This window comes from Euphorbia lathyris, chromosome 1 (assembly GCF_963576675.1).
Source record: "Euphorbia lathyris chromosome 1, ddEupLath1.1, whole genome shotgun sequence".
Classification (NCBI taxonomy): domain Eukaryota; kingdom Viridiplantae; phylum Streptophyta; class Magnoliopsida; order Malpighiales; family Euphorbiaceae; genus Euphorbia; species Euphorbia lathyris.
Window position 1 is genome coordinate 126,634,029 of NC_088910.1, and position 11,941 is coordinate 126,645,969.

Below are 11,941 nucleotides of genomic sequence, written 5' to 3' on the forward strand. Positions count from 1 at the left end.
GAGCCGTATATGCCCGACCGAGCGCTGCGACAGGTCGGATATACTCAGCCTATCCCAGCTGAGCGTATTAGACCTGAGAAAGCAGTACGACCATGGAAGTCGTTATCGTACAAGCTCACGCATTCCTTAGTCACAGTTGAGGACACCTAGCGGAGATTTCCATCGGCTCGGGGCATCGATCGGAGGAGATGCCGACCAGTCGGATACGATCCCACTGCCTGTGATCCTGCTTATATGGGTTGGTATATGCAGTATTCGCATCCCCATCTCCTTCATGCACCACAGGCTGGACCGGTACAACATTCTCGCGCCAACAGCGAATTGGTAAGTTTATTATTTTTTAATATTATTATTTTGTATTGGTTTATATGTGTTTAATTTTAAATATTTATTTATACATTTTTTTTTGCAGTGGGTTAGCTGGTTGTGGCGTGTCACCCAACTAGCGGCTACCCACCGATCCGACGAGGATGTTCCACGCATTAAGAGGGAGATGGATGAGTTTATGGATGCGTGGCGTCGGGCGAACTAGATACTCATATATTTGAACACTTTTTGTTGTATATATTACGTTTATAAATGTTTATGTTTATTAATGTTTATTTTAATTTTTATGTTTTTAAATTTTTTTTGTTAAGTACATTTAACGGACTATTTACGGGTTTAACGGCATATATACGGGATACATAACACAATTTTACGGGATACATAACACAATTTTTTGCTCTCTCGATACACAATTTTTTGATCAAATCATGTGAGATATGATTCCTATATAATCATCATGCTAAGTGAGGAATTTTGACTTACATCTATTATTCATGACATTATTAACATTCAAGGTTTTAAAAGACGCTAGGCGTTAGTCGGGCGGAGAGGGCCCTTACTGATTAATCGGCGATTAATCGGATTTGTATTTTTTATTAGATAAAGTCTTATAAAAATACCATTAATATATGAATTATACTATGTAAAAATAATAATATAAAACATTTAGGATACAAAAACATACATATTTTAATATTATTTATATTAATGTCCTTAAAAAAATAACAAATAAATCAATAAAATAATATTCATCACAAAATGTGTCAAAATAAAATTAATATTCTTAAAAATAAATTTAATAGTTTAAGGTTTTTTTTTTATTTTTTTGTTATTTAATATTTTTTTAAAATTAAAAAAAGTTGACATAAAATTTAAGGACCAATTTTTTCAAAAAGGCCGCCTGGGAGCCGCCTAGGACCGCCTGGAAGCCGACCGGGACCGCCCAGGCGGCCAAAAATCGGTCAACCGATTTATACCGCCTGATTAGTGAAAATCGGGATGGTGTTCTAAAAATCCCCGCCTAGGCGGCCGCCTTGGCTGATTTTTAGAACACTGTTAACATTAGATATAATGTATTTATGGTATATAAACTATAATATTATTAACATTATGTCTCTTAAATTTTATTTTTTAACATATAAATTCTTAGAAATTTACATTATTTTAACACCAAATCCAAATTAACAAAAAAAAATTGAAAAATTAAGAAATTACTCATTGTAGACAATTTTGATTAATCATTAACTTTTTTTTATCATTATCACCATAAATAATGTTTAAATAGTTATTTTCAACTCTATAAATAATGTTCGCTGGTATCCGCCACCGTCGGGTTGGATAAAAGTTAATACCGACGGTGCACCTGGTATCGCCGGAGCTGGTGGGATTTTCAGAAATTCCTGAGGTGACTCATTGCCGAGCTATTAACATCTCTAGCTCCTATGCACTCATTGCCGAGCTGACTGCCATTATTTTCGCAGTAAATCTGCCTGGGAACGGGAATGGAACAATCTTTGGATTGAATCAGATTCTGCATATGCGGTTGATATGCTAAACAAAAAGTCTACCATGGCTCCTTGGAAAATTAGACAAGACTGGCTTCAGTGTCTATCTAGATTTTCGAATATGAATTGCAGAATCACTCATATCTATCGTGAGGGCAATTAGGCGACGGATTAGCTTGCCCGTTTTGACAAAACCGCTTCTGCTCTTACATGGTGGCATTCGGCTTCTCATTTTTGTCAATCCTCTATTTTCGACGATTTATGTAATGTTGCACATGTTCGTTTCCCTTAATTTTCTGTTTTGAACCTTTTTATTTTCTTTTTCCTCCCTTTGTAATTTTCTTTTTTTTATTAATAATATTTCGAGTTGATTTGGTGTGTTAGGGGTGCCAACCTAGTTGGGATGTCTAGCCACTTAATCCCGTCCCAATCTTTCATGCAAAAAAACTCTATATAGTTCCTTCTTTACATTATTATTATTATTATTATTATTTATTTATTTTACTATCAAAGAGTCAAAATTTAATTATATCCAATTAACATTCAATAAATAAAATTTAGGGACCATAATATGAATATTTGCATAGTTTAGGGGCATAAATACAATTTACCCAAATTAACATTCAAAGATTCATATATTGAACAAGTTGAGCAATATGGGCCTTTCAATATACCACCTTAATAAATCAAAATACATTATATTATATTAAGATCTTTGAAAAAGAATCCAATCATATCATTTCTCATAGCTTTTAAATTTTAATACAAGTGGGAAGGACCAATCTAATCCACTTAATGGGAACAATTAAGACTTAAAGTGTGTTTTAATCTCAATTAATTGATGCTTCTTTTAATTATTTCTTCAGAAACTAATTTTAACATCTTGATACTTTCATATAAGTATATATACATGTGAATGTAACTAATTGTTGTTAATAAAACTCAACTATTTATTTTTAGAAAAGCATATATTATTCCACTAAAACAAAATTACCGGAAAAATATGAATAAAACACCATATAAACAAAACCCACAGGAAATCAAACTATAAAAGCAGAAAAAACCTTTATGTAAGTCCAAAACAAGTAAACAAATCATATATTATATTAAATGATATATCAATATTTCCCACAAATTCAAAGCCCCGGTATCTATGTTGTCTATGTCATGAGTGATATAGATTAATATTGAACCGGTTGATTTTAATCTTAAATCAACAAAGAGATTTTTCTTTAACTAAACTAGAAGGAGTTAATTCCAAGGTTTTATGGATTTAGAATAATCAAATTCTCACTGTTGAAGGAATAAACATTTAACAAAAGCTTTAAAGAGAAGATAATAATTTTTATAAATAAAAAGTTAAACATTACAAATGAAAGTGATGAATTTATATCATCTCAAATCCTAAAAAACAAATTACATAAAAGCCCAATTTACATAAGTAATTAAAAGGGTAAAATTAAGATTAAAATGAGGTAAAGGTAAAAGATCGGTAAACTTATAAATATGGTGGTGGCATGAAAATAAAAAGTGGCAAACTTATAATTAAAAGAAAATTGGAGTTAAAGAATTGATTTTAACTTAATTGTGTTATAAATAATGTAATGGATGACCATTATACCCCTGTTATATCTATATATATGTTACACCCATAAGTAATAAAACACACACATTTACAATACGTTATCAGCACGAAACCCTAGCCGTCTGAGCACGCCCCCCATCAATCGTAGACGAAACCCTAGCCGTCTGAGCACGTCTCCCTTCAATCGTAGACGATCCTAGCCACTATCGTTCGGTTCAGGTACGCTTCCGATTTTTATCTCGATGAATTAACATGAGAATTGTTTATGATTATTTTGCGACAATATTTGATTTGATTGTATTTGATATATTCTTGATTTCGTTGTATGAGATCCTGAATTTCGCCATCGTTCGTCCTATTCTTTTGTAATTAATCTATTTCGTGTCTGAAATTAGCCAGATACAGAACTTGGTCCCAGTTATAGGTTTTACGTAATTAGTTAATGGTGCTGAGTGCTATCAAAGAGCTATTGCTATAATGTTCAGACACCATTGGTTGCTCAAGCTTCTGAATTCGTTATTTATTTCTTTTTTTGTTTGGATCTATGTTTTTATTTCCTAATGTTTTGATTCGTAGAATTAAATTTGAGGTCATAGGGCCTGATTCTTAGAAATTGCCATGTTAGACTTGGAGGATCGATTTAGTGATTTGGTAACAGTATCTTATGTTTATCTGTTAGCTGTATGTTGAGTTATAAGAATAAACAATGCTGAAATTGTTCATGAAAACTTATTTCCATGAAGTGCTGTTGCAATTTTCTTTTTGTAATGGTGAAGTAATATGTTACATGTCATCTACTTTCTTATCATTTGATCTATGCAAGGAACAATGCTTTCTAATCTCTGTATACTTAGACATTGCAGAGTAAAAAGGGACATGGTTATTCAATATTCATTTATCCAATCAATCTTTATATTCAGACTCTTCCTACACTGTGTTGTAAATAGGTTTTAGTTTGTTCTGGGAACTAAATATTGTTTTTGAAACCAAAATATTACTTAAGATGCTACATTAAATTGTACCTTTCCTTTATTAAACTCTTGGTTATTGATATTTCCTTTTAAAGATAGCATATACAATTTCGAATAAGTTATATGCAACACATTGCACTTTTTGGTGCTACTTGAGCTGGCGAGGCACTGCCCAGCCTTATTGAAAGTTGCCTTACCCAGGATGTTCTGAGGCGCTAGTGCTTGGCCCTTCCTCACTGCACACTTCCACACCTAGCAAGTGTTCTTTTACCTTTAATGACAATGATTTCAGTTTGGCTTATTTAGTCAAACAATTCATTTTGATTGAAAAATTAAAATTCCTAACTTTATAAGTTGGTTTAAGAATTCATTGCAATCACACACTGAATTAGAATTTGAATATCCCTAGATATATGGTTAGTATGGTTGAATTACACCTTCTGTAAATTATAAATTTCGGATTAAGTGAAATATTGACTACATTTGCATAATTCTGCTGTGTATATAATATGAGTTATTTATTGCTGTAAAAGAACTATAGCATATGCTAATAAGATGGATTTGTTTTCATACTAGAATTCATTTATTATAATTTTGTAACCATTTTTGTTTAAGCTAATGATGAAGAACACTAATTTTTGTTTCAAGAGCATTTACCCATTCTCAAACACCTGAAAGTTTCCAAGTAACTGATACTTCCTATTTGAAGGTTTAAAAAAAAAAAGGAATTTATAGAAATGATTTGTTTCGAATGAAGTGAGTTTGTAATGCGACCTGCGAAACAGTTTTCTTATATTTGAGGAGAAAACTTTGAAATTGACATTGAAAAAAAAAAAAAATTAATATGTTATGTGTTTATGTTGAAGGGGGAAGAAGTTAAGCTGACCTTCTGGAGGTGTTATAGTAGGATATGTTATATGATCTGGGAGATTAGAGAAGAAAAAATCAATGGAGGATTTTTTTTATTTCTTTTCTGCATGAACTTTTGTTTGAGATGACAAGCTTTTCCTCATTAAAAGGGCATGAATTAGGTTTTGTTTTTCTTGTGAGTTTTTATAGTGTTGTTACGTTGTTACAAATTTTTGTCTGTTGAGTGCATACTGTAGGTCATTAACATTTTTTACACTGAAAATGATGCTAAAGACACCAGTAATTTTTGTCTGTTGCGTGCATACTGTAGGTCAATTTTTTTTTTTTTTGCCAGTTGTCTGGCGCTGATATTATCCACTGATGTTGAAAATCATTTTCTTTTGTCTGATTTTCTATATCTCTGCTGATTAATTTTTGTTATATATGTAGTAGACTTGTTACTAATGCCATTTTGTCAAATGTGCTGGTTGTGGTTATACAACATATAGCGCCCTTCTGTCATTAGGATATCTCGGTTGACATTGAGTATGTGATTGGTATTACTCGGTTGATATGTGATTAGTATGTCCTAATTGATATTGATATGTGATTAGTATGTCCTAATTGATAATTTGTTTTTCTTATATATATATAGTGAACTATGTCGAACCTTACAAAACTTGAATTTGATGCCCTTGATATTACTGGAGACAACTATTTATCTTGGGTGTTAGATGCTGAAATTCATCTAGATGCAAAAGAACTTGGTGATACAATCAAAGCAGGAAATGAAGCAACCAATCAAAACAAGGCAAAAGCTATGATATTTCTTCGTCATCACCTCCATGCAGATCTTAAAATTGAGTACTTGACTGTGAAAGATCCACAAGTCCTTTGGAATAATCTAAAGGATAGGTATGACCACCAAAAAAATGTGATATTACCTAAAGCTCGTCATGAATGGTCTAATTTAAGACTACAAGACTTTAAGTCAGTAAGTGAATATAACTCAGCCATGTTCAGAATTACTTCACAATTGCTATTATGTGGAGACAAAATCACTGATGCAGAAATGTTAGAGAGAACATACTCTACTTTTCATGCAAATAATGTTGTCCTGCAGACACAATATCGTGAAAAGGGATTTAAGAAATATTCTGAGCTTATATCTTGTCTCCTTGTGGCTGAGCAAAATAATGAATTATTGATGAAAAATCATGTGTTGCGTCCAACTGGTTCTGGTCCATTCCCTGAAGCGAATGTGACATCATATAATATGAAAGAAAATGACCATAATAGTAGTGGTCGAGGACGTGGCCGTGGACGTGGTCACGGACATGGACGTGGACGTGGATATGGTCGAGGTCGAGGTGGTTATTTTAAGAACTCACAATCCCACCAGAAGTGGGACAATAAAGATGGTCACAGACATGGAAAAGATAACAATGCAGGAGTGACCAATACATGTTACCGCTGTGGAGGAAAAGGCCATTGGTCTCGCACATGTCGTACACCAAAGCGTTTTGTTGATCTTTATCAACAATCGTTGAAGCAAAACAACAAGAAAGAAACAAATCTTGTGTATGAAGATGGCGCAGATGACTTTGATTGTAGAAATACAACCCTGAAGGTTGATGATTTCATTCCCCCCTCTGGCAATGATATAAATTAGACATAGAAATAGTAGATATTATTTTCATTATTTTTGGATGTTACTAGGATTTCTTTATTATTATGTTTTTATGGATTTTATTTTGAATTTTATATGCATGAGATATTATTGAACTTGAGTTGTTAAAGATATTTATGTGACTATTAATTTATTTATTTTGAAGAACATGGATAGTGAAGAATTATGCCTAGCAGACAGTGCAACTACTCATACCATACTAAGAAGTAGGAAATATTTCTCTCATTTGACAATGAAAGAAACTTGTGTTAATACTATATCGGGTAGTTCAAAAATTATTGAAGGCTCCGGAAGAGCAAATATATTATTATCTATGGGAACGAAATTTGACATTATGGATGCATTATACTCTCCTAAGTCTCAAAGAAATTTATTGAGTTTTAAAGATATCCATCAGAATGGATATCATATTGAGACAATAAGTGAAGGAAATGTAGAATACCTTCAAATCACGAGTATTACCCAAGGCACTAAACATGTTGTTGAGAAATTACCTGCATTCTCCACTGGATTGTACTACACTAATATTAGTACAATTGAATCATATGCTATAGTAAACCAGAAGTTTACTGATAATGTTACTGTTTGGCATGACCGATTAGGCCATCCGGGTTCAATAATGATGCGAAAAATAATCAAAAATTCATGTGGACATTCATTGAAGAACCAGCAGATTCTTCCTAATGATTTTACATGCGTTGCTTGCTCACAAGGAAAATTAATAATTAGGCATTCACCAGCCAAAGTTATACATGAATCAATCAATTTTCTGGAACGCTTACAAGGAGATATTTGTGGGCCAATTCACCCATCGTGTGGATCATTTAGATATTTTATGGTTTTAATCGATGCCTCGACTAGATGGTCACACGTCTCCCTATTATCAACTCGCAACCTGGCGTTTGCGAGATTACTTGCTCAATTAATTAGATTAAGAGCACATTTTCCAGATTTTCCTTTGAAGGCAATTCGCCTCGATAATGCTGGTGAATTCACTTCACAAGCTTTTAATGATTATTGTATGTCCATTGGGATAAATGTTGAACATCCTGTAGCTCATGTTCATACACAAAATGGTCTAGCTGAATCGCTAATTAAACGTCTGCAGTTGATTGCTAGACCATTACTTATGCAGTCCAAACTTCCAATATCAGCTTGGGGACATGCTATATTACATGCAGCAGCATTAATTCGCATCAGGCCAACAAGTAATCAATAATTCTCCCCATCACAATTGGTTCTCGGTCAGGAACCAAATATTTCTCATTTGAAAGTTTTTGGATGTGCGGTATATGTTCCAATTGCTCCACCACAACGCACTAAGATGGGTCCTCAAAGGAGGATGGGAATATATGTTGGATTTGAATCCCCATCAATCATTAAGTATCTAGAGCCAGCTACTGGAAATCTATTTAAGGCTCGATTTGCTGACTGTCATTTTAATGAGTCAGTTTTTCCAACATTAGGGGGAGAAAAGAAACAGTTGGAAAAAAGAAATTAGTTGGAATGAATTATCTTTGTCTCATTTTGATCCTCGGACTAAAGAATGTGAAATAGAAGTTCAAAAGATAATTCATTTACAAAACTTAGCGAATCAATTGCCAGACGCATTTTCTGACCCAAAGAGAGTGACCAAATCACATATTCCAGCTGTAAATGCTCCAAAGATAATTGAAGTCCTTGAAGGACAACATCCAACTGCTAATGAGTCTCACACACGCATGAAGCATGGTAGACCTATCGGTTCCAAAGATAAGAATCCTCGAAAAAGAAAAGGAGCAGAAATTGACAGTGGCCTTTCCGAGGAACCAAAGAACAATGAAGGATCTCCTGAAGAGACTATAAACATGACAAAGAAAGAAATTCAGGTACTTGAGAATGAAGAAATCTCTATTAATTATGTCATGTCTGGAATAAAATGGAATCGAAATAAAATCGACGTCGATGAAATTTTTGCATGCAATGTAGCAGTTGATGTTATGGATAAAAATGAGGATCATGAACCAAAATCCATTGAGGAGTGTACACAAAGTAATGATTGGCCAAAATGGAAAGAAGCAATTGAGACAGAATTGAAATCTCTTGCAAAGAGAGAAGTATTTGGACCTGTAGTCCGTACACCTAAAGGTGTAAAACCAGTGGGACATAAATGGGTCTTTGTGAGAAAAATGAATGAAAATGGTGAAATTGTGAGATATAAAGCACGCTTAGTTGCACATGGATTCTCACAAAGACCTGGAATTGATTATGAAGAAACATATTCTCCTGTGGTGGATGCAACTACTTTTAGGTTTCTCATGAGCCTGGCAATGAGAGAAGGACTTGATTTACGTTTAATGGACGTAGTCACAGCCTACTTATATGGTCCACTGGATAATGAAATTTATATGAAAGTCCCAGAAGGATTTAAACTGCCAGAAGCAGCAAGATCTAGTTCCCGAGAACATTACTGCATAAAGTTAAATAGATCTCTTTATGGATTGAAACAATCGGGGCGTATGTGGTATAATCGCCTTAGTGAATATTTGATAAGAGAAGGCTATAAGAATGACCCTATCAGTCCGTGCATTTTTATTAAGAGATTTGGATCTGCATTTGTCATAATTGCAGTGTATGTTGATGATTTAAATATCATCGGAACTCCTGAAGAGATTTCACATACAGTGGAATATTTGAAAAAAGAATTTGAGATGAAAGATCTTGGAAAGACAAAATTTTGCTTGGGATTGCAAATTGAACATCTGAAAGATGGAATACTTCTGCATCAAACAACATACACAGAAAATGTGCTTAAGAGATTCTATTTTGATCAAGCACACCCGTTGAGTAGCCCAATGGTTGTAAGATCACTTGATGTAGATAAGGACCGATTCCGTCCTCGGGATAGCAATGAAGAAGTTCTTGGTCCAGAAGTACCATACTTAAGTGCAATTGGGGCATTGATGTACCTTGCTAGTCATACAAGACCCGACATATCATTTTCTGTGAATTTGTTAGCAAGGTTTAGCTCATGTCCAACCCGAAGGCATTGGAATGGGATTAAACATGTATTCCGTTACCTTCAAGGTACGAAAGATATGGGCTTATTTTTTTCTAACCAGTCCAAAGAGGACTTGATTGGTTTTGCTGATGCAGGATATTTGTCTGATCCTCATACCGCTCGATCACAAACAGGATATGTGTTTACATGTGGTGATACTGCAATTTCTTGGCGTTCTATGAAGCAAACCATAGCAGCTACTTCTTCTAATCATTCAGAAATTTTAGCTATCCATGAAGCTAGTCGTGAATGTGTATGGTTACGGTCTGTAACTCAACATATTCGAGAAGATTGTGGTCTATCTACCGGAAAAGAAGCTCCAACAATTTTATATGAAGATAATGCTGCATGTATTGCACAACTGAAGGAAGGATACATTAAAGGAGATAGAACAAAGCATATCTTACCAAAGTTCTTCTTCACCCATGATCTACAAAAGAATGGTAACGTGAAAGTTCAACAGATTCGTTCAAGTGACAATTTGGCGGATTTATTCACCAAGGCGCTTCCAACTGCTACTTTTAAGAAGTTAGTTTATCGCATTGGATTGCGTCGTTGTAAAGATTTTTAGCTATGTATTCATGAGGGGTAGTAAATGCGTGCTGCACTCTTTTCCTTGACCATGGTTTTTCCCACTGGGTTTTCCTGGTAAGGTTTTTAATGAGGCAGCATCCCCAAACGCATTTACTTATTTTTGTATAATGGACATCCAAGGGGGAGTGTTATAAATAATGTAATGGATGACCATTATACCCCTGTTATATCTATATATATGTTACACCCATAAGTAATAAGACACACACATTTACAATAAATTGTACATTTTAAGTGGTTAAAGAATTTATAAACACACTTAATGTAAATAATTGCTTAAATTATTAAATTAAATAATTTTAATAGTTATCAAACAAGGCTAAATAAACAAATTAAAACTTAAAATGTACAAATTTGTAAATGATTAAAGACTCTTAGCGTGCCAAATCAAAAAATTAAGAGCTTAAAGTGTAAAAATGGCAAATAGTGCTCTCGTAATATTTGTTTGGCCTAATGTTCCTCCAGCCCACTTAACTTATCTAAATTGATCATTTTACCTCTTCAACTAATCGAATATCCTAATTACCCCCTTAACTCTATAAAAATGGTATTTCTCATCCCCTTAACTTGTTTAAATTGGTCATTTTACCCCTCCCTAGCTCATCGAATGTCCTATATATACCCTATTAACTCTATAAAAGTGGTATTTCTCACCTCTTATAATCCTATTTACCCCCTTAACTCTATAAAATTAGTATTTCTTACCCCTTTACAGTACAAAATTAATAGGACTTATTCAAATGAGTTTGAAAATGTATTTTTTAATATCAACTTTTTTATTTTGTTTTAATTCGATAATTATATTGATCTTTCATGTGTTTATTACAATAATATTGTATTACAATAATTAGATGGTCAAAATTTAACTAGCCAAAAATTGAAAAGAGAAAGAATGAATAAAAGATACAAATAACAAGAACATTAATATAAACAAATTAAAGACATTATATGTAAGGATAAGGTACCAAAATAGGTCTATGGTTTTTGGGAAAGTATCAATTTAGGTTCCACGTATAAAATAGCACAAATATAGATTTAACGTTTAAAAAATGCATCAATTTAGGCCTCGATAACGGATTGCACGGGGTGAGAAATACCACTTTTGTGGAGTTAAGGGAGTAAATAGGACATTCTATGAATTGGGGGTGGGGGGGTTAAATGGACAAGTTGAGGGGGTGATAAATACCACTTTTTTTTAGTTAGGAGGGTAAATAGGACATTCGATGAGTTGGAAGGATAAAATGACCAATTTGGACAAGTTAAGAGGGTTGAGGGAGCATTAGGCCTATTTGTTTCATATCTATTTGGTTTTTTTAGTGGGTTACTAAACCTAGCCACTAATTTATACTTTTAGCCCCGTGAATAGACCGAACTACCCTT

At 33.6% G+C, this 11,941-nt stretch overlaps 1 protein-coding gene across 1 annotated transcript; it reads left to right on the forward strand.

Moving 5' to 3' along the window:
• The first annotated feature begins 3,523 nt into the window (after positions 1-3,523).
• LOC136219398 (uncharacterized) lies at positions 3,524-6,909 on the forward strand. The gene is made up of 2 exons (XM_066006795.1): positions 3,524-3,636; positions 5,893-6,909. Exon 2 carries the CDS (start codon positions 5,899-5,901, stop codon positions 6,907-6,909), a length of 1,011 nt encoding a protein of 336 aa, XP_065862867.1. The 5' UTR covers positions 3,524-3,636; positions 5,893-5,898.
• Positions 6,910-11,941: the final 5,032 nt, after the last annotated feature.